The sequence below is a fragment of the Cygnus atratus genome, chromosome 1 (assembly GCF_013377495.2).
Source record: "Cygnus atratus isolate AKBS03 ecotype Queensland, Australia chromosome 1, CAtr_DNAZoo_HiC_assembly, whole genome shotgun sequence".
In the NCBI taxonomy this organism is placed as follows: domain Eukaryota; kingdom Metazoa; phylum Chordata; class Aves; order Anseriformes; family Anatidae; genus Cygnus; species Cygnus atratus.
In genome coordinates this window covers 126,748,279-126,772,690 of record NC_066362.1, presented here as the reverse complement: position 1 = coordinate 126,772,690, position 24,412 = coordinate 126,748,279, and the positions used below count along the sequence as shown (strand labels likewise).

The following is a 24,412-nucleotide window of genomic DNA, read 5'->3' as shown; positions in this document are numbered from 1 at the left end:
CTTGGAGATCTTCAAAAGCCACCTGGGCATGGGCCTGGGCAGCCTGCTCTGGATGTCCCTGCTTGGGCAGGGCTTGGAGCAGGTGAGCCCAGAGGTCTCTGCCAAAGCCATCCCGTGATTCTGTGAAGCACCTTCCCAATCTACTTTGCAGTTCTGGTATTGCAATTAATTAATTGCAATTAATTAATTAATTGCAATTAATAATAAAAAAAAAATCCTTGAGTCACTGAAATTCCCTCTCTCTTCTCAGAAAAGGTGGTATGTTTCAGGCCACTGTCTGGAAGGAGCTAAAGAAAAACTGTCTGTCATTTATCCTAACAACATACTCTGTTCATTGGAACTAAAATTAAGTCAGCATAGCTTTAGCACAGTTCCATTTTCCGTGTTTCAGCACTTCATGGTTCATAACATAATCTTGGTGTATGATAGGCACAACTGACCCAAAACACCATATGTAAAATTTGTCAGGTTCTTTGGTAGTAGCATATCCATCCTTCACAGCTATCATATGACATAAAACTGTGCAGAAAAAAGACAGCAGTCACATTGCAGAATTTAAGATTGACAGCAATCCTATCTGCAACAGACTAATCCAAAGCCAACTCTATAATTACTGTGGAGAAACCTATGTTCTCTAATCTGGGTCCCATGATAGATGAAAATTATTGAGATTTATAGTTCCATGCTAGTTGGCAGACATTTTAATAGACTATATATATTAGATGTCATTTGACATTTGCCTCCTCTTCAACAGCCACAAACAAAATTTGAACAAATCATTGCTCATTGCCAAAGGTCTGAATATGTGAAGCCCTGGATGTGCAATTCAAGCATGAGGTGGGAGCAAACAAGTGTTTATAGCTGACTTTCTGTATGAACATGAACCGCAGGACAGTCTGATCTCTAGCATATCCAATTTGGGGTATAGCAGGGACTCTGAAAGTGATCTTCTTCAATCTCAACATGCAGAAACAAACATCCTAAGGTAGAAAGAACTGCCAAACACACTCACCTTACCAATCCTTTTTATTTGTAGAACTAAACTGTAGTTGCTTTCAAAGAACACTGCAATCTAAAATATACATCCCCTTGGGACAACATTTTCACAGGAATTTTAACTGAAATCAGGTTTTCTTCCCCCAAATTGTGCTCAAGGTTATTTTTCCCCTTCCTCAAATACTAACAGCTGTTTTAATAATGGTAAGAATTTCTCATTTCTTTGTGCTTGTCAAGACCACCAAGAACATACAAAGCTGCATTTTCCATGTGGTATCTTTTTAAAAGTAAGATCTCAGGTTGCAGAAAGGCATTAGGAGTCTTAAGCTTAACAAATTAACCCTCCCCTGCATACCTTGATTTCTGTCATAATTTCCTGACCTAAGATAGTAAGAACAAGGTGATAATTCTGAAAACATCAAGATATTTAAAATGATTCAGGATCTAAAGGATCCTAAGGATCTTAAGGATCTAAAATTAATTTCTCTGGTCATTTCTCCATATGTCATTGATTGATGCAGGATTGCCTCCTGGTGCACATTCACAAGTGCTTTTCCCAGTTCAGTTTTTAAGACTCAAGACATAGTGAACTCCCTTCCTATGAGAAGCTGTTATACAGCTAAATAGATCGTGGTGTTTGGAGGCTTTCCTACTATAAACTAAGTTCACAACTATGTAATGTAAAATCTGCAGCTATAGATTATACTCTTTCTGATCCTATATAATGTATGTATCTGATCCACAGATGTATGTATTAAGCTGGACTTAACAGATGTGTGTGTCTTGTCCTTTTCACTTGAGAGAACTCTCTGATCATTATGCATAAATTTTAGTGCAAAAACTCTTTTTCTCCACAGTATGTAATAATATTCAACAGTACAGTAGAGGGCCATCAGCTTTCTTGATCCTCTTCTGAAGCCTCAGGTACTATTGTACCATTGTAAAGGCTCTGAATTGTAAACAAAACAGTATTGCTGGAATGGGACAGTCAGAAAGATACCCAGTTCAAACAAACCACAGCAGGGTTTTACACTCATCAGTTGGATTGACTTCATTTGCTTGACCGCAAATAAAAGGTACAACCTACTTTTTGTTGTGGGTTTTCAGAGTTCAGTACAAACAGAAGCACAGAGTAATTGCTGCTATAGATGTAAACATTTGCATGGAGGTGAAAAGTTTGTCTTAGGAAGATTCACCTACCGTAACCTGAGCCTACCTAAAAGCTAAATAATCCTTTCCAAGCTTTTCTTCTCTGTAATGATTATAAAGAAAGGCTACATCGACTAGGTTCCTAGCATGTATGTTTCAGTGATAAATCAAAAGCACAATGGATGAATCTAATCCTAAATATCTCAAATCACTGTGACAGAAAAAGTCTGTCAAATGAACTTACCTGGAGTTGTAATAGCAACAGATACTGGCCAGAAAAACCAAAGTGCCTTTGCTAAATGTCTTCTCCTTGAATTTATTTCATTTTGTATCTTTTTTATCCACTTGAGCCAGCTGATATCAGATGATTCTTATCCATAGATTGTTTGCAGCGTAAATACAAGATCAGTAACACACTTCTGCTGGGATTTATAGTTTACAGCGCTAATGTAATTACATTCATTTGAAGAAATACTCATTTCATTAAAAACAAGTGTTTTTTTCACATGAATGCAACTCTTGTATACAGTTTTGTAAGAGTTGAAATTTCATATGTAATTAAGGAATTTAAATTTTATTTATTATTTTTCCAGTATACCGATATGAAAGTACATGGAAAATGGAGAAAATGTCTCAAAGTTATTAGATCTTTTATTTTTGACATACCTCCAATGTGTCTCCATCTATTTCCCCTTCTAGTTCTAAAGTACTGCCAACTGCATCAGACAAAATTTCCTTCACCAACCCACAGAATCTAAAAGAGCAATAAATAGCACAGGATCAAAGAAAAATATCCTTTCAGGAAGAGATTAAATGGATTCTTCACAAGGTGGTCTTTACATGTAAGCAAACAAACACACTGAATAGCGTATTCAGACATGGGCTTCCTTCATTATTTACTTTTGCCATACTTATCCTACTTAAAATGAGAAAGAACATCAAGTACCCTTTGAAAAGCTTAATTATTTATACAATTATTTTATTTGATACATCAAAACCATTTTTTTTATCGTAATTGCATATTAAAATCTTGGTAGATCCAACTCAAATATTTTTGCTGTACACTTTCATGGAAGGTGCTTAATATGGCCTTGTCTTTACAAATGTAATTAGGGAAAAAGTTAAGATACTCAAAAATTAAGTATTGATTTTCACTGATTCAGTGCAGTAGTGCATTCATGACATTACATTTGGTGGTTCTCTGGGTTGTGATGAGAATTCTATTACTTTCAGTTTAATTTAAATGTTTCCATGGACTTTGGTTGCAAGTGCCTTTCCATACTATTTCTGAAAATCAGATTTGGTCATTCTAGACAGCCATCTAGAAAGACAACAACACAAAGCAAGTAACATATTTTGAAAAACAGAATTTTAACCGATTTCATCTAGTTCTCTGGGATGGAAAACCTTAAGTACAAGACCACATTTTCCAGTAGTCCCTTGTGTGAACTGCTAACTCTTGTTTTGTTTTCCAAATTCCATAACAAATGGTTAGAAATCGTTAAAAATGACTATAAGACATTCATAACGGCTGTTTCATTGACTAACAGAGACACATTTCTGGAACAGACTCCTGTTGTGCACTTAAAAAGGCATAAAATAAAGTGACAATGCTTCACAAGACAAATTGTGATGCCAAATTAATGAACAGGTAAAAATAATGTTGGTATTTCCTATCTTTTAAGCACTGCACTTCATAGAGCCAATGATTTTCTTTAATCTTAGTTTGCTCTGTGTAATACATAAACAATAATTATTTCAAGAAAAGTAAATATACAATCCGTCCCCAAATACTGGGTATTAACAAATTACTTGTACTTCATTCAGAAGGCCCACATGCCAAATATCTGTCCCCAGATAGAATCTGGTCTGTAAAGATTTAGGTCTGAAATTCAGTTAGTATGCCCTACTGTTCAGAGACAACATAATGATTATCAGAGAATATCTGAATATCAAAAAATATCTGAATACATGGCAAACCATAACAGGTACCCATGATACAACACAAGCTAGAATTTCCAGTACATCTAGTTGTTCTTAGCTAAATCAAACTGAACAGGTACATAAGGGGACCTAAATCAATGTGGTGCCTTACGTGACATGGCCAAGAGAAAGAAAAAATGGATAATAGCTATAAAACAGAATAAGCTACTTTAACTTAAACTGACCAGAACCAGCTGACAAGTGTAATGGGGCACTGCTCTCATCATCTTATATATCACTGAATTTAGTTCATTGATTTTTAATCAAGAAAAAATAAATTAAGAAAGTAAAAGAAAAAATAATTATTTTCTCAAGCAAAATTGTCAGCTTTCATCCTTTACTAAACTAATTATATTCAGGACAGACTTTGCATGCAATACCCACACAAATGGAACTCACCTACTGCATTGGTTTTCTGTAGAAAAGTAGATTTGAAAATCATCAGAGTTGTCATGGACATAAAGAAAACAACATCGTTCATCAAACTTGGAAATACTGTAAAAATTAACATTAAGAAAAGATTATTTTGGATGTAACCATTAGAAGAAACAGAGCAAGGAGAAAGTTTTTGTTTGTTTGTTTTTATTAAGAACTCTTAACAGACATCTTTTTCATAGTTCATGACTTCAGAGGGACTGTTTGCAATTATATTTGTTTTCACTACATTTAGACACTCTGAGTTTATCGTATATCCTAAAGACTAAATTCCTACACACAGTTTGATGAATAACTTAGCTACTGCTTATTTTGGTAAAATACGGATATATCTGAAGTGTTTTCAGGTTTGTTTTCTTGTTCTCCTCCCCAGTTCCGTCGGATTTCTTGGTATTTTCCTATACCTCTATGTAAAGTGAAGTGCTTTGACACCAATCCAGCTATCAGGAAAGCCTTTCTTTTAAGCTTGACAAATATTTCATATTTTTATACTTCCATTACTCTTACAGTAAGACTGAACTGCAAACTACTTACAGTGTAGCAGATCGTTCACATTATATATTCTTATTGCCTTAATGGTAAGAAACAAGTTTCAGGATGACTAATATTTACTCCAAACTGTAGCAATAATTCTGACAAAGTGATTATTTATTGCATATTGTGTCTTTCTAGTGTTATATCTAGCCCATCTAAATGCATTGAAGCTAAAAGCGAAGAGGCCATAAAACATAATATCAATATGAAAATAAATCTAGGAATGAACCTCTTATAATTCCAAACACTTCAGTATCATTCTGCATAAATGCCAAGTTATGATTGCCAAGGTACTGTCATTATTTTTGTGCATAAAATGAATAAAATCATTGTGATTCTTTCCTGATCTGACTAGTCAAACTCTTTCAGATCTTGCTTATAGCCTGTGTTAAGCCAGTTAAAATACATGACAATAGACTATAGTAAAGGTGCATAATGTTGTAAGACCAATTTGCTGTAGCATTGTTTGGGGTTACAATGACTTGTTCCAAAAAATTAGAATTTTACCAGAAGATTTTTTTTTCAGAAATATTTGAAAATATACTATGTCATTCTGTATCTTGGTTCTGATACAGCAATTCCTAGTCTAGCAAGGCATATTAGCACATATCTGGTCTGAGAACTAAATCGCAAAACAAGATGATCCTTCCGTAAGCAAATAGAGGATAGATAAGACAGTAACTAAATACTATATTATGTATTATACTGTATAATACTGTATAATGTATTATAAAGTGTTATACGTGCAGTATATAAGATGAACTGGGTAGCATAAATACAACATCAGGGTTTAGACAGAGTATAAGTTAATCAAAACCGCAAACTTTTTTTTTTTTTACTAAAATAAATGCAATTTCAAAATTATTACAATTGCAAGCTGTCATATACTAAGCAAACTTTGAGATCCACTAAATATAAAAAGATTGCTTCTTTAAACTTTGTAATCCCCAGCAGTGATTAAGAATCAAAGCAAATGAATTGCTTGTCTCCCATTTAATTAGTAGTTATCTTTCTCAGACATGATTAATATGTGCGATGTGTTGACTGAAGGTGATTAATGTGTTTCAGAAATGTTATGCTGAGTTATGCTCAGTCAGCTCCACAGTCTTTAATGATGGTAACTTCACATCCGCTCACACTGCATTGCAGTAACAAAATAAAACATCACGTTGGACTCATTGAAACCAAAAACTGCTCTTAGATTCTACCATACCTTCAGTATTTGCTTCTATGTCCAAATCCACTGTTACAGTCTTTCATAGCAATTACCACTCAACATATTCAGATTTTTTTTCACTGAGCTTATTTGCTTAAGAACATTATTCAAGTTCACAGAAGACAAACTTGGGACTTAAAATTTAGGTGTTTATTGTCAAAACCGAGGCCCAGAAAAACTCTGCTTTGAGAACTACATAACTCATTAGGTATGTAAATTTATGCTTGTATTTCAATCATCAAGTTTTTCAAGCACTTAAGTTTATGCACTTACATAAGTGGACCAAGCCAAGAGCTATTTATGTCCCTGGGAAGGACTGACCTACCAATATAGTGACTCACAAATTCAAGCAGAAGGCAAAGGCCCATCTCATGTTCCCTGTGCTTAGTTTCTCTGGTTCTGTGCTACAGCCTGCAAAATACAGAGAGCAAGAACACCATAGACACTGCCAGGCTGTCCAGGTGGGTTTCATTTTGTTTTCTTTCCTGGTTCACTCTCATTTTTCTGGCAGCAAAGTAGCCCAACTTTGAAAATATATAAAAGCTTAGCTCAAGTTTAAAAAAGCAGCTACATAATTGAAAATAGGAACTCTACAAGAAAATACATAGACACAAGTTAGATGAGTATTCTTATGAGAAACATACAGCTCTGACCATGCATGAAAAGGCAAACTCTTCTCTGTTGCCATTTCAAGCCAGGATGGACAGAAGAAGCTTTTATACCAGGTAATGCAAAGCAGAGATGTAAGGCAGAATTCAGATTTCCCACTTAAGGAAAACATAAAACATACATTAAAAACAAACAAACAAAACACTTAACTGTTTTCAGGCATACCAACCTTATTCCCCTTATGGAAGAAGCTGTAAAATTCCATTCATGAATCTGTTTCTGTGAAGAACAAAGCTGTATCAGATTAATACAGACACTGTTTAACCTTACTGTTGAAAACAAAATCATAGCATGATGAACAAAATAAAGTTTTTCTAGCATATCTCTTCCATTCTTTCTTCCTTCCTTCCTTTTTTCTTTTCTTCAACTTGCACATGAGATTGATATATAGGTCAGAGAAAGACCATATGTCACTGTTTCCCTTTTTTGAAGAAAAATGAATACAAACAGAGAAGGATGAAAGTAAAGGGAAAATTCCCTCGTGCAAAATTAAATTTGAATAACAAAGTTTGAAGTACAATTTACCAAACATTATGTTTTGACTCAAACCATCATTTTTTCATGTAAAGCAGACTATGCACTACTCTTATCCAGGCTTAAAGGGAAAGGAAGCTTAATACTTCTTCCTAAGAGGTATTGAGCCAACAGCTATGGCTCAGGGAGTACGCAGGAAGCAAAACAAAGGAAGGACAATTTATGCCTAGGAATATAGCCCTCCATAAATCTCCAGTTAGTAGCTGTGTTATATTTAGCATCACCAAATATAGACCAAGAATTTGTTCCACAAAGCATAGTTACGCCGTTACATTCACTCAAAGCAGTAAGTGGTACATTGTTCTTGAAAAGACTATTCACAGATCCTGGTAACTATACGATTGTCTGTTGCTCTAACATGCCTCTCTTCCACGCTTTGTCTCTCTACATTTTTAGTCTATCCTCCACCTACATTGTTCTGACATTAAGGGGTGGTCAAATACATTCCAATGTGGAACTGAAATTATTTCACATTCTTAAGAGATTATACTGTTCATACTCCTTTCCTAATCTCGTAATCTCCAATAATCCAAGACACCAAATATTTAATCTCTTGATATTTATTTGTCCTAGGCTACCATTTTTCCAGTTTCTAATATTATAACTGTAGAAACTTTGAAAACTCTAAAAAAATCTTTAAAAAATCAACACAATACTGGTCTTTATCTTCACTTTTTATCTAGCTTTGAGCTGCATTTTAATAAAAACACATGATTCTAACGAGAAATATGAGAAAAACAAATAACCCAAGCACTTCTAAGAGCTACAGACAAGATAAGTGACACAGGTCAAAAGCACCTGAGTTCTAATCCTAGTACCTTCCTTTTGTTTTCCTTGTGAAAAGTCAATTTTCACATCGACACAAGAGAGAAATCGAGACTTGTGTTTCACAGAAACATAGCAAACTTTAAATGACTGTAAAGCGCTCCAAAAATCTACATGTGAAAAAGTGACTTAATCGCAATGAATCAGAATACATGAAATGCATCTGCTGGTAGTTTTACCATTTCAGTGGGAGAGACATGCCACAAAGAAAGAGATCTTTCATCCGCTTCATTGTTGATTGAAACATATGCAGGCTGGTAGACTTTAGTTGGTTCTATCACCAAAACCTGGAGAGAGAGAACATTTTTTCTTAATAAAACAGTAGCTAGTACATGACAGCATATTTAGAAACAAAACTAATGCTCTGGTATAGACAATGGGTAACCACAAAGTAAGGCCTAAAAAAATTCCAGGGGGAATGAAAAAGACAAGGCATGGCAGGAAAAGATTGTGTTCCTGTGTACAACCAAACAGTATGATAATTATTTATGTTAGGAGACTTTGAAGTATTTCTTAGAATCATTTTAGGGTGGTCGGTTAAATGTTTTTAAAAAAGTAAAGATTAACTGAATATAGGAGTTCGGTTCATGTAATGAAATAATAGACAGCTAAGCATGTAAGTATTGTGTTTAGAGTCTTCCAATTCTGGTTATATCCTAACCAGAAACATAAGACAAAGAAATTTGTTTGGACATAACATCTTACTGGAAATCTCAGTCCATTAGTTGTTTCTTTCGTTGCCTCGAAAATTATATCTAGCCAGAAAGTCAATCTTTCTTGTCTAGGAGAATGTTCTATGGTGAGTTTCTTGAAACGCTGAATTAACATCAGATTCTGAACTAATGATTTCAAGTACCTAGAATGTATTGAATTAGTGAGTTAACAGAGAGAAAACAGAATTCAGCTAGATTCTAAAAACACTTAACTGGCTTACACAATGAAAAAAGTAACTTCAAATATAATCCAAAGCAAAATTAAATGTACTCTAAAAGCTACCATGATGGAAATGTTTGTGCTGATTTTTACATATTTCTGGAAGAATAGCTAATTTAGTCTAAAACTTGAGGCATAAACTCACTTGGACATTCACGAACAACATCTTATTGCAAAAAGGTACAGCTACATGAGTAGTTACATGGTGGTTAGACAAGATATTATGAGCTAGAAGATGGCGGAGGACAGAACAACAGCTATCTAAATTGAAAAGAATTGTTTAACAAGGAATCATCACTAATTTCTAAGTTCTTTCCTATAAAACACACTTGAATGAGATCTAAAGCCAACAATGATAGGTAAGTTAATTTCTTACAATTTCCCTTCCTCATACTTTCTTTCCCGGAATAAAAGAACAGAGTATGAAGTGAGAGTCACAAAAAATCCAAGATGGAAAAATCCAGTTAAGTTATCCAAGTGTCTACAAAACAGTTTTACTTAGTGTATTTCCCAGAGTTGGGTACTTGCACTACAGTCTTCTACTACATACCATACTGGAGGTTTCAGCTTAAAAAGTTTCTCTGCTGCTTGTACTGCTTTACTAACATCATTAGCCAGCATGCTCACACTGAAGAACTGTCCCACGTCCCAGTAATTGTTCATTTTTTCTAGGCTTCCTTTTCTTCCCAGTAAACTGTTTAATCGTACACCTGTAAAATTTCAATTAAAACATTCTTCTATCAGTAAAATACTGATAAATTTTTCAGTAAAAGCCTAATAAGACTTCAGCAATAGTGATAAAAATAGTGATTAGTGATTCAGCATTAGTGATAAAGAGGTACAAGGGTCCACCACTTAATATTGCTCAATACAGATGCTAGGCCTGAAAATAACATCCCCAATATGGCTCAAACAGCCAGAATTCCCACCACACATGGTGCCAAAATATCTGTTGTGCTGTTGTATTGGGCTTACGTGGCAAGGTTTTGGTCGCAGGGGTTCTGCAGGGGTGGCCTCTGTGAGAAGAGTCCAGCAGCTGCCCCATGTCAGATCAGAGCCAGCTTCAGCTAGCTCCAAAAGGTACCTGCCTCTGCCCAGAGCCAAGCCAATATGTGATGTTGGTTGTGCCTCGGGAGAGCAGATTTAAGAAAAGGGAAAAACTGCTGTGCAAAAGCAGCTGGGAGAGAGGAGTGAGAAGCAGCCATGCAGCCCCCCAGGTCAGTGCAGCAGGAGGGCAGGAGGTGCTCCAGGCACACAGCAGCAGTTTCCCTGCGGCCTGTGGAGAGGCCCCTGGTGGAGCAGGCTGTCCCCCTGCAGCCCATGGGTCCCACACGGAGCAGATCTCCACGCTGCAGCCCGTGGAGGAGCCCCCGCTGGAGCAGGTGGATGTGGCCTGGAGGAGGCTGCGGCCCATGGAGAGCCCCCACAGGAGCAGGCCCTGGGCCGGAGCTGCAGCCCGTGGAGAGGAGCCCACGCAGGAGCAGGGGGTCTGGGGGGAGCTGCCGCCCGTGGGGGACCCGTGCTGGAGCAGTTTGCTCCTGGGGGATGGATGGACCCCGTGGGCAGCCCCCACAGGCTCAGTTCGGGAAGGACGGCATCCCGTGGGAGGGACCCCATGTGGAGCAGGGGCAGAGAGTGACCGTGAAGGAGCGGTGGAGATGAAGCGTCAGGGACTGACCGCAGCCCCCATTCCCCGTTCCCCTGCACCGCTCAGGGGAAGGACGTAGAAGAGGGTGGATGGAGGCGAAGTTGGTTTTAGTTTGCTTTCAGTTTTTTAGTGCTCTAGCTAGTTAGTAATAGGTAATAAATTACACTAATATCTGTATGCTGAATCTGTTTTGCCCACCATGATAATTGTGATCTCCTTGTCCATATCTCAAACCTTGAGCCCTTTTTGTCACATTTTCTCCCCCTTTCGTTTTGAGGAGGGGGAGTGAGAGAGGCTGTGGTGGGAGTTCAGCTGCCCAACTAGGTAGAAGCACCACAGCTATCTGCCTCCTGATTCTTAGTGTAAGCTGTGCAAGTCTGTCCTCAAGGCCTACATCTGCAGAAAGAGATCAATGGCTAGAGGCTTATGCATGTGCAACCCCAGAGAAAGGACATGGGAATGGGAAATGGGAAAAAAGCCACCTTTGCATTCTTCACCTTTGAGACTCACGTATGCATTTCAGACAGGATCTGTACCAAATACAATTTTCAATTATTATTTTTCTAGGAAGAACTATATATTTGTTTCTATCATATGGTGCCTTTATAAACCTATAGTGGTGGGTTTAAGATAGCATGCACATGGTTATTGTCAGCTAGTTACTAACAACTAGTCAATGTCCCAGTGGATCTTTCCGTGCGACACTTCCATTGGATCTCTCAGTTCAGGGACACCAGATACCCCATGGATTCTTCCCTGGCATCCCTGAGGAGAGCTGGACCACACTGTGCTACTTCCTCTCTTTGTCCCCTGTTGGCCCTGCAATGGGATAATCTCTGAGGTGCTGGAGAGGCAGTTTACAGATGGTGCTGAAGTCTGTCATTCCTTGTTCCCCTCCCATCTCTGGAGCCCTTCAGGTGGGCTTAGTCACTAGAAAGCTGCTCCAAGGCAACAAGGAAAAATATGGTCCTTCGAGATCCCTGTGTTTTAGGCTGCCACTCAGGACCTGCCACGAAAAAGTCTGAACCACATTTCTACCTATGCAACCCATCTCTGTAAACATTTTGTTTTCTTCATAGGGAGAGGATCAGAAAACATGCCTGTGGCAGTGTGTTTGCATGCCTACCTATTTTTCTCAGTTCCATCGAGCTTTCAAATTGTTGTCCTGCAACAAGTAGCAAAACTGCAAGGTTAATTCCAGAATACAGAGTTGACTGGAGTTCAAATCCTTTCCGATACCTGCAGAGAAAAGTCAGAGTTCACAACTCACTGCATAATAGAACAGAAATACTGCAAAGTTTTGATATCTCTTTTAAGCTATTAATTTACTGGAAGGACTTTATGGCTAGTTAGTATCTATGACGCTTTACAAAGAGCAGTCAGAACAAAGTAGCTCTTTGTCAAGTGAGAAAGAAAAACTTGCTTAATATTATTATCTGCCACCTCCTGTAATTTTGTGACAATAAAATTTAAACTGGTTACTGCAAAACTCTTAAATGCAGTAGAACATAATTTTATTATTCATATAAGAAAAGCAAAAAAAAAGTGTTAATGCAAGTTTTACATAAAGGCTCCTAGTCCTTTGTTTTAAAGCTTTACATTCACTAGAGGTAACTGAGATACAACTGACAAAGGCTGAATACATGCCACTAGGTGATGTAGCATCAAGAGATCGATCTGAAGTCTGTAAATTCACTACTGCCCATCCACATTGCACTAATCACGTTGAGGTGATTAAGGGAAAAAATTGAGAGAAACAGAGACAGACATATTTTTACAGTTACAATACATACCCACATTGCTCAATTTTTTGTACTCATCAGTAGTTTGTATGATTATATAAACATACATACATAATCAGTATGATAGTGAGAGCATGTCTTAAGAAAATTCAGAGTTCATCAATATTGTTCTTTATATATAGTAGTTCTTTGCATTTCCTAGGGCTCCAAGGTGGAAAACAAAAAAGGTGGGTGTATCACTCTATATTCATGATGGTCTATAAAGAGAAGCAAGGAAATGTATCCAAATATCTGGTGCTTGGTAAATCATTTACTCAAATTGGGCTATTAAAAACAAGGAAATGAAGAACATTTGAACTTCTAATTCATACAGCTTTGCTTTTCATAACCATAAGAGTCTGAAGAAGTTTTTAAACAAATATATATATTTTTTTCTGTTACCATTCAATGGCATGATCTCGACTATTGGTATCTTTACAGTCAGAATCAAGAAACATATCCTTGTAGATCCTCCCACATAAGCAAAACATATCTGGAGCAGGGTGATCACATGTCTGCAGGACTTGAAGCATGACTTGCAGTGCCTTCTCCCTGTCACCTGCATTATTTCTTCTGAAATCAAATACAAAGAATAAAATAAATGAGTTCAGATCTGAAACAGCAACTCCAAGATGGCGCAATAATATTATCCCCGTCTATCTTATAAGCCCATCCATCATTGCTATATACAAATTTTACTTTATTTACACTGAGTGTTGGTTCGTTGATAAAAACAAATGTATTCTTTTCTCATGGGACTCTACTTCTAGATCACCTAAGAACTGATTTAAGCTCAGAATTCCTCTATGAAAAAGTCTGTCATCTCACTTGATTCTTCCCTGTGTAAGTGGGCAGACTGCTGATATTCCAGTGAGAAACAATGCTCATTTAAGTGATTGTTTCTGAAAATGCTGATGATTTGCAGCAGTCTGGCTGACAGCTCATTCAGCTATGACCAGGATTTGTATTATTGAATCCAGAGGATCCAAAACCAGTATTGGACAATACTGACTGAGTACAGAAGAAGCCAGGTCAATTCTACTTCAGACGAAAGAGTGATAGAGGTCAATATGGGGACTTAGAACTACAAGAAAAATAAAAGGACAAAACTGATTTGTATTTATCTCTTAATTAAAATTCTTCAGTTTGGAGAAAAATTGGGGGAAAAACAGCTGTCATAAAGCTTGTATTTGGTCAAATATATATCAATTGCATCAGTAAGAAAAAAAACAGTGATTAAATATCATTTCAGTTCCTTATTATTATTAAGCAGAACATGAGAATTTCTACCTCGCTTTACCCTGTTGGTCTTTAAGTTTAGAATTCACTATTTATTGCAAAATGTCACTTAGAACAAACAAAAATGTTGATTTGCAAGAGTAAAGCAAACACAGCTTTAGAGCTTAATAGCCTCTCCAAGACATTTTTTAATCACTCAAGAGATTTAAAATATTTACCGACCCCCTTTCAGAACTGTTTAAAATTTCCTGATCCCTACCTAGGTATTCAGGAACAGGCTTACAAGTACTATGATTACTTTGTCAGCAGTATCAGTAGGAGATAAGAGTTTCTGGTGAATCTAGTATTTGCAGACCCTGAAAGGATTAATATGTACTGCAAAATGTCTCAGTTTCTTAGGTAACCACCTGATGCAACAAAACCAATAACCACACATCTGCAGGAAAACAACAACAACAAAAACAGGCTGCTGTGCACGTTAGGTGATAGAGAACATGTAATAAGATTAAAGAGATTTGTAGCTACCTGTGCAGGCTTTATCCTGCCTTTAGTGTCAGTGGAATAGAGTAAACTTTCACATCAAGTACTTGCATATTTTTGGAGCATTATTTTCTTCAGATTGACTGTTGTTCTGAAACTAATACTGGTCTTCTCTAATGAGCACACAAGGAGAAACTTGGTATCTTCTTTTAGTTTTACAGGAAATTAAATGAAATTTAAAAGTGTGGGGGTAAAATCCATAGCACTGGTCACAAGCTTTATACAAACCTCTTCTGAACTAACCACAGTATCTGAGCCAGGTATCATTGTTGTTAAGATGAATAAAGAGAAAACTGGGTAAACAAAGCTTAGAATAAAATTGGGCCCTAAAACATAAGTCCAACAGCTCCCAATAAGCACATGCATAACAATCAGAGAATGTCATGTGCTCAAGCTTTTGATGAAAAAGCAAGAAATGCACAAGCACCTAACTTACAGCACTTTCATATGAAAAAAATGACTGCTTCCAAGACAAGGCAAATGGACTCAACTCTGTCCTGTGTGAAATCAGGTTAAATTAACAAAATTAAGATATGTTTTATATTGGTTGAAACAACTTTAAAAAAACAAAACAAAACAAACAACAACAAAAAACAATGCATAAAGCAAGATTGATTAAAATAGGACAGTGCACATATCAACTCTTTTGGACATCAAAGGATGAACCTGCACACACTGAAAAAAAAATACGAGGAGCATTTCACGAGACCAAGACATAAAGAAACAGTGTGTTAGAGACCTCAAAATTAAAGGCGTCTATCTCATAGTAAGGAATGCTGTGATTTATTTGGTTCATATAAGGTAAAAAGCAAATCTTCATTAAAAATATATTGTTCAGTGCTAAATTTCATTTATTTTAAACAAGTATACAATAACAAAGGATGTTATTAAACAAAAATCGGTTTATACACTTTTATATAAATGGTATTTTTCACTGCAGCATAATTTGATGACTCTTGGGCAATACAAACCCAATTACAAAAACCTACAGATTTAGGAACAGTTATAAACCTATAAAGCAATCCCCAAAAGAGAGGACTAACAAAGAAAAAATAAAATAATAAATAAATACAATAAAATAAAAATAAGAAAGGTCACATAATTTAGGCTACAAGCAACTTCTATATGTCAACATGAAAATATACTGTTTTATAACATACAGTACCTGTTACGCATGACCAAGAAAAATTTTCGCCTGTTATTTCATACCCCACACTTTAGGATCTGCACGTCTGACAGTTTATAACTTGCTTTAATGTGTCTTGAAAACAGGCCTGTAATGCTATCAATGCAGTAAAAGAAATTACCATATATTCTCAAGGCTGTAGCACTGGCATCTATTTTATTTGCCCAATATCGTTTAGATAAGCTTCCCCAGCCTCCTCAGTCCCCACGTAGAATTGTGGCAGAGTGAATCACAAAATTGCAGGTTGGAAGGGACTTCTGAAGGTCATCTAATAGAATCTCCTGCTCAGAGCGGGACCATCTCCCAACAATAGATTTTTCTAAAAAGCTGAATCTTTGTATTGGGTTTACATGGCAAGGTTTAGTTAGCAGGGGGCTGCAGGAGCGGCCTCTGTGAGAAGAGTCCAGCAGCTGCTTCATGATAGATAAGGGCCAGTTTCAGCCTGCTCCAAAAGGTACCTGCCTCTGCCCAGAGCCGAGCCAATAAGCAATGTTGGTTGTGCCTCTGGGAGAGCAGATTTAAGGAAGGGGAAAAAAAACTACTGTGCAACATCAGCTGGGAGAGAGGAGTGAGAAAACGTGAGAGAAGCAGCCCTGCAGCCCCCCAGGTCAGTGCAGCAGGAGGGCAGGAGGTGCTCCAGGCACGCAGCAGCAGTTCCCCTGCGGCCTGTGGAGAGGCCCCTGGTGGAGCAGGCTGTCCCCCTGCAGCCCATGGGTCCCACACGGAGCAGATCTCCACGCTGCAGCCCCCCCGTGGAGGAGCCCCCGGTGGAGCAGGTGGATGTGGCCTGGAGGAGGCTGCGGCCCATGGAGAGCCCCCGCAGGAGCAGGCCCTGGGCCGGAGCTGCAGCCCGTGGAGAGGAGCCCACGCAGGAGCACGGGGTCTGGGGGGAGCTGCCGCCCGTGGGGGACCCGTGCTGGAGCAGTTTGCTCCTGGGGGATGGATGGAGCCTGTGGTACGGAGCCATGTGGGAGCAGTGCTTGAAGAGCTGCTGCCTGTGGGCAGCCCCCCAGGCTCAGTTCGGGAAGGACGGCGTCCCGTGGGAGGGACCCCACGGGGAGCAGGGGCAGAGAGGGACCGAGAAGGAGCAGCGGAGACGAAGCGTCAGGGACTGACCGCAGCCCCCAACTCCTTGGTTACAGGCCAGCTTACACTGAAGTATATATGTTCCTCATGGTATGACACACACCAGTCACTTCAGAGACTAAGTACTAATTTGAAATAGTCGTTTTTCATTGGCAGTGTTCAGCATACAATTTGTTAGCCTCTTCATTTCTGGGATATGACACAACTTAAACAACTTTGCATATACATGCAGTGAAGTCCTAAGGGTGCCCAGGGGTGTGCTCATGCTCTCTCCTTATATCGTACACACAGCATCTTTCTTAGCTATTGATATTTAAGGCTACTGAGACACTAAGTTTCAAATTAAAAACTCGTGAACTGCTAACAGCACCAGAAACACGCCCTCTGGAAATCAGTCCTGTCCCCATTCCTTACCTGCACGATTCTCTAGGCCTCTCCCGCTGGAAGCTCAAAAGTAATTTGTTGGGGTTTGCTTTAGTGTGTTCAAGTTTTCTCTGTGTTTGTACTAATGGAGAAAGGTTACAAAACCAGCAATCATTCATAATTTGCAGAAAACTGAATCTTTATATAAATCTATCCTCCTTTTCCCTTCCCAAATTTACACGATAAACAGAAAATTTACTGCCGCTGTCTCAGGAAGTCACTGAGCCACAAGTTGGTGGATGCAGTGGGAGTATTTTGGGAGATTTTATCACTATACATTTTCTGTCTCCATACTCTTCCCTAGATATCTGCTACTGACCACTGTCAGATGGGAATCTAAGCTAGAAAGAAATACACCCTGAGGGATTATGGCCGTCCAAATGCTGTTTCTCTCCCCTAACTCACAAACATCTCAAAAATCATATTGACATCAGTCTCTTACCTGGAACAATGCTGCCTTTCAGCAACAAGCAAACTCTTTTTTCACCTTCTTTTTCATTTTATAGCTTCACACTTCCTTCATCTCCCTCAAATCCATTATCTTCTCTGAATCCTTTCTCCATTGCAGTCATTACAATGAGTCCTTATTTTAAATATCCCTAAAACAAAACTTGTTCATGTTTCATAGGCTGGTTGTACCAGTGTTAAAGCTTTGGAGCCAGAACTACACTCAGTGAACAAAGTCTTTGTCCAATGAAGTTAACAGGAACAGAAGGAATTTCACTAGGACAAGAATTAGCTTGTATTGCAAGTACGAGGTGATAGAATCTTTTTTTCTTCTTCTTCACCTTTTTGTTCACATCTTCTCCTGTATGGCTTGTTTCCATCTGTCTAGCTGGAGACTACATACTACAAAAGACCTTATATCAGTGAAAAATAATTTGTTCAACAGAATGCAACTTTAATTTCCTTTATATGTCATTTTTACTTATTGATTTACCTTCTCTTATTAGTTTAAGCAAGCAGATTTCTTGAAGAGCTATGTACAAGAGAACAAACAAAACAGAAACATGTTTCTGAAAACCCTTCCCACACAGCGTTACATTCAAAAATAGTAACCTGTTTTTTCCACTGCACTCCTATATAGATATTGATTATCTTGTGATTTCAGCCTTGAAGCTGCTAGTTTATGGCATGTATTGCCATTAAAACACCTGATCTCACTGTCACATAGCAGAGAGAATGTGAATGAGACAACATCGTGTTAGTATAAATACAACCATTCAAAAAATAACTGGTCTTTCTAGACAACAGTGTGTGCATTTATTATCCTATACAACACCTTTGCTTACAATAATATGCAATTGATATTAAAATGTGAATTTTTCGTTTTCTTGCACAAAAATAAGAACATTGAGTTAGTTACAGATGTCACGGTGACTGCATAGCAGATAATCTGAACTGCTAATAACTGTATAGAAAGGTACGGCAAAAAAAAAAATCCAAAAATTCATAATTTTTGAGACTTGCAATAACTAATTTTATTAGAGTTATTGCACATAACCTTTACTTTAAAAGATAATTATAATTAATTTGTGAGTTAAGACATTTCACTGAGGATGCAATTTGATTGAAGAACATTTGATATTCACAAAAGTGAATGAGGAAACAAGACCCCAAATTAAGCTTTGAGATTGGAACTAAATTTGCAGGTCTTCAGATAGCCGTGACAATGAAAAAATTGCATTTTTTTTGCTCATGTACACTTCAGATGTTTCATGCAAGCCTCTTATATAAAATGAGGAACCCCATGATGTGATTTTTCTAATCTGAGTCATCAGAGAACAGAATTACATTTCAAATAACCCAGTGCATTTCAATAGGAATAATTTCCTATAGCTACCATTACTCACAATTACTAGTGATTTTCTACTTGCACTCTGTTAATCCCTTCACTTGGTAATTGCTTTTTGTGTGTGCGTATTGTTAAAACACAGCATGCCGAGTTAAATAACAGTGACTGCAGATAACCTCATCTTTAATAAGTGAGGACAGAACTGCCTTGGAAAGAGACCGAAGTCTTCATAGCTTTGGCTTCATGCATGGCCTGGTCTGAAAGTAGCCAGAATCTACTCTGTTTTGAACAAAATTTGACATAACCTTTGCCTCTTTGCAAGCTTCCAGACTTTGAAACTGTGTAACATCTGGTAACTCCAGTTTCGGTAAATAAGGGTAACTGAAAGGTATTCATTCAAACATAAGTATACTGCAAAAACTTTGCTATGCAGAACTAAATTACTGAAGTAGATCCTAAGCAAACATCCAGTTGACATCCATCTTAGCATTTGAATTAACTATAAACATCTGTACTTCGTCTACTATATATATATACACACACACTACAGCAGCAGGAAATAAAACTATGAAGAACAAACTAGCATCCTTTTTCATTACTCTCCTAACCTGATTACAAACAAGTAAAATTCATAGAAACGGATTGCAAAGCTTTCCTGTTCCATTGATCATGATTTGTTCTGCTCACATGACTTGCTCAATGCTTTTTAGATAATTTGAGGCAATATGAAGTACAGAACAAGAAACAGTTCACTTAACTCTAAAATGATTAAATAGGAGAAGGTATTCTATAACCTTTCTTTAGAACGTGTTGTCACATTACTTGCTTTCTATGAAAGAATGGTGGAAAACAATAGTAGGCTTTTCAAAAAATAATTAAAATAACAATAAAAATACCTTTAAAATCTTTTTTCATCATTTGCACCCCCCAAAAAAAAAACCTCAAGCAAAAATGTAACTGTTGCTTATAACTAATTCACATGATACTTTAAAACATTGAAATACAAAAGGCATAAATATATGCATGCAACATAAGAAAGTAAATCAAATTACTTTACATGCTCATTTCCCTTGAGAAGATGCTTGTTAAAAAGGGGGGGGGGGGGGGGGGAAGCGGTGGAGGAAGGGGAGCAGAAAACAGCCATAATATTGGAGAACCAGTTTTAACATCATGCCATATATGCAGGTGGAACTCCTACCTTCTTTTCATGAATTAAGATAGTCATTGCACTAGATTTCCAGGCAAATTACTTATTGCAAGAGTATCTGGAAACACTCACCCATTCAGATTTTCTAAAACATCAAATTGAGGGTGAAAGCTTCCATCATGCTTGAAAAAGCTTGAAAAAGCTCCTTGTAGACACCTCCAAGCTGAGAATGTTTACTTAGAGAACTTCGTGCATTTTTGTGTTACTTACATGTCTGTGAAGTAACACTTTTGTTCTATTTCTCCATGATGTGGTGATGAATAACTCAGCTATTGCAACAACAAAAATGAAAGGACCCACAAGGAACTTAATGATATTTCATGTGTGGGGTGGAGAACTGTGATGTATAATAAAAATGCATTTATCATACAGTACAGGCACATCTTTGATAAGCAGAACATCACAAAATATTGAAATACTGACCAGCTGACCTCCAGCTACATGCACCAGGCAAAGCTCTAAATGGAAAAATCAGACAGCCTTCAACTAGACACATATTTAAAACAGAGAAATTAAAATGGAAACAATTCAGAAATTTCTTAGCTTTCAAGGATCTTGGAATATGAGAACATCCTTTCACAGCAGCTCACACACCTCACCTACTCCTTACATTACGGTTGCCTCCCAGGCAAAGTACACTCATGGAGTGAAGCAAAGAGCCATCTACATCTGAAACAGCCACAGACAGCCCTCAGTGACACAGCATCTTACTTCATCCCAAAGGTGTGAATACAAATATTGAAAACATTCATGTTGCACATTTGGGCTGAACTTAAACTTGAAGATATGTCCCATCCTACGCCTAAGGTAAGATATAGTCAGAACTAAATCTTAGTTGGGAGGCAAAAAGAACAATGTTTTACACGAATGCACATCTGCATTAAAGAGAGCACTCTCTACTTCTGTGTGGAGTCAAAATTAATTAGCTTAAAAAACTTTAGAGGAATGACTTTTTGCTCTCTAGAGCTTCTAAACAAGCAGTCAGGAGGGTGACCTGGAAAAAAGCTTGGAAACGTGCACAATCCCATCATTGCAAATGTCCATTACTAGCCTCAAGGTTATTATTAGACACTAGAGATGATAAATTTAAGGTGCTCTCAGTGCTCCAAGATGGAAATCTGGGAAGAAGATATTGATCTGTAAGAGAGGCTGTGCTTAATAACATGCTATGTGAATCAGGGTACCGGAAACGTATATGCAGATGTCTGCTTCTCTATAATATACAACAATACTAAGTGCTGTACTGTCCTGCAGAGTACTCTGCAGGCAGGCCCAGGCTTGCTTCGCTCACGATCCAAGCTGGGTCTGACCCAGGCTGTCTCTGAACCAGAAGACATGCAGCTAGGCTGGAACGGTGCCCAGTCTGAAGTCACACACCCTGTCTCTTCCCTTAACACAGCTTGTTAACTTGGATCCAGAACTGCACACAGCTGTGGTTCAGATTGAGCTTGTGTCCGCTGAATGTACCAGCAACGGCCCATGGCCCTCAGAAGTGATCCCTTACCACTTGCCTGCCACATCGCTAGCTCTCTGCAGCACTTGAACAGCACTGTCTTGAAAACACAGAGTGCAATTAATTGCCAACAGAACTCAGTTACAGATGCCAAGAGGAAATAAATGAACAACTTTCTCTGTTGTTTATGCTCACAGTTCCGGCACACTTTCATAATAAAATTAAGCAAACATTAACTTCAGCAGGCTTTGATGTTCTTGCAACTACTAATTTTTTTGCTTTTGATGTATTTTTTCTCTGGTGCGCTCTATTAGCGATACTAAGCAACATCTAGACTGCTCTGTACACTAACATTAATAAAATCTTAAATGAAAACATTGTTCTGTATTTTTATAAACAGATTCTAATAAAACTTCATCAAAATTATTCTTAAAAAAATAAGTGGTTCAAAAATCCCAAAGAAGATGCTAAGAGCAATACCCTGGGGGACTTTTTTTTAACTTAAGTGGACTTGTTCTGAAAATGTTCAAGTCCTAAACTCTGGACTTTGGTCCTGCACTTTGTTCCAAGAAGGCAAAAACTTCCGTAGAAGGGAAATTCTGCAATCTTACTAGTGGAAAATCGGTCATTCATTTCTGAAAAAAAAAGTTCTGTAGCAATGTTTAAATTGTTCCCATAACAGAAGTGGGGTCATGCTGGTTCAGGCTAATGATGAATTTAATGAAATCTGCCGATGCAAAAAGCAGGTGTGTAAGCAAATCCATTTTGTCTTGTCTTAAGCAAGGGCTCTGTTGGCAATGCTGAAACAACACAGAAGATTTAATGTAAAGAATTTAATACAAAGACTTTGAAGACAAAGAGGGCAAGGAAATGTACCAGTTTTAATATGCACATGTAAATGATGAAGTTTTAAGAACTGTAGTCTGATCAAATCAGGATATTTTCCTAAGGACAAGGCATGATCCTGACCCTAACATCGTGAGTCAAATTCCCAAAATAATGGAAAGTTGGAAAAACTTTCTTCAAAAAAAAAAAAAAAATTAGGGACAAGTCCTTTTTGTTGAAACCACTTCTCAAGAAAGCAGCATGATATCTTAAGGAAACTTGAATTTCAGAAGCTTTCAGAGATCAAGTCTGCAGTTTTTAGGGGTTGGAGGGAAAAAGGTGGAAAATCATACCATAAAATTATAACTGTACAGCCAGGAAGCAAATTACAACACGGTTTAAAGTATATATCATCATAAGAAGCAGCAAAACACTGGTTCCTACTTTAAAATACTGTCTTATGTTGTACATAAAAAATTTATACCAGAAGTCCATTTTGTCTTATTTTTAGGCAGTCAAATGAGAAAAGTATCTTTCATTAGATGTGATAAACCGCAAAATTCCATCTTCGTGTATTCAGATCTAAATTTTCTGAAAGATATACTTCAGGAAAAGAAGTTAACAGACTCAGTAAAAGGTTAATCAGCTAAGATTTAATAGTACATGATATCAAGAGTGGAGGAGAATCAAGACAACCAGTGTTTGCTTCCAGTCTTAAAACAAACAACAACAACACAAAATCAAAAACAAAACAAAACAAAAACCAAAAACACACAAACAAAAAAACACAACTATGTAACTTGAGTTATATGTAAGAATTATACTCATATATTTGATATTAAGAACTAAATATTAATAATTTGTCCTTCTCCTTATTAAAAAGGCTTTGTCATCATTCAGGTTTGGATTAGGATTCCAAACATGGGTCAAGTTATCCTTTTCTTTGAGAAATTTGGGCATTGTCAGGTATCTGATGAATTTCATATCACAGACATACTTCCCATTGTAATCAATTCACATTTCAGAACTGTTTTCTTTTTCTTTTTATATACAAAAGCATTTTAAGTAGGTTTTACTCCAGCCTTCAAAGAAATCTCTATAGCTAGTTGTCATAAAAGCACAGACATTAGAATTATGCACAGCATCAGTCCCACCTATGCTGTATGCTCTAAATACTCTGTATTACTACTGCATTCTTCAAAGATCACTTAAGACTACTTGCTAGTGCATCACATTCAGATGCTCAGTCTGTTAACAAACCACAAGATCCTTTTCAAAAATCACTTCCTTCTATGAACTTTTCAACTGGCATGTACTGCGTTCTTTGTTCATTTGTGTGACCTTGCATATAGTTGCATGCGAATGAACTTCTTTTTGTAGTGAACACATTATATAAAATGCTGTATGAAAACTGTTTCTTGGCATGGAAATGAAGAAGCAATATCTGGTATTTTTCTGAGCAATGTTTCTGTATTTACTCCTTAGTTTGATGAAACTGGCAAATGGTACCAGACTTATTACAACTTCCGAAAAAAATGCCACAAGAAAAAAAAAGTCTGGTGGGGATTCCCCATCAACAACTGTTTTTCTAGATCTGTAACTAAATTCTTAATCCCTTTGGTGTCTTAATCCCATCCTGATGTTGCCTTTTTTTTTTTTTTTCCTCTCCTTTAAGTTTGATTGCAGGTCACAACTTTTAACAACATGCAAATTACATCTAAGCAGTTACTTTCATTATTACATCTAATCTCGTTTGTATAACATCTACTTTCTGGTACAATCTTCATATGAATTCTTTCGAAATGAAGCAACTATTATACATAGCCACTACAGAAATCTGTAGCTATCTAGAAGAGTTCAATAATATATTGTTGTGCTTCGTAATCTAGGAGAGCTAAATCAGTAGAGAGCCTGTAGGTCCAGATTGCCGTTCAATCTTTCAAGGAAGCTGCATC

At 37.4% G+C, this 24,412-nt stretch overlaps 1 protein-coding gene across 1 annotated transcript in view; it reads right to left on the bottom strand.

Moving 5' to 3' along the window:
- The window catches only part of MAP3K15 (mitogen-activated protein kinase kinase kinase 15), an 86,020-nt gene that overhangs the window by 20,381 nt on the left and 41,227 nt on the right, over positions 1-24,412 (bottom strand). Inside the window, exons 7-14 of the mRNA XM_035542114.1 lie at positions 13,106-13,276; positions 12,049-12,161; positions 9,825-9,984; positions 9,047-9,197; positions 8,521-8,628; positions 7,152-7,201; positions 4,528-4,623; positions 2,812-2,899 (exon numbers count right to left, since the gene is read on the bottom strand). Of these exons, the coding sequence (XP_035398007.1) occupies positions 2,812-2,899; positions 4,528-4,623; positions 7,152-7,201; positions 8,521-8,628; positions 9,047-9,197; positions 9,825-9,984; positions 12,049-12,161; positions 13,106-13,276 (937 nt within the window). The remainder of the gene's footprint in view (positions 1-2,811; positions 2,900-4,527; positions 4,624-7,151; positions 7,202-8,520; positions 8,629-9,046; positions 9,198-9,824; positions 9,985-12,048; positions 12,162-13,105; positions 13,277-24,412) is intronic.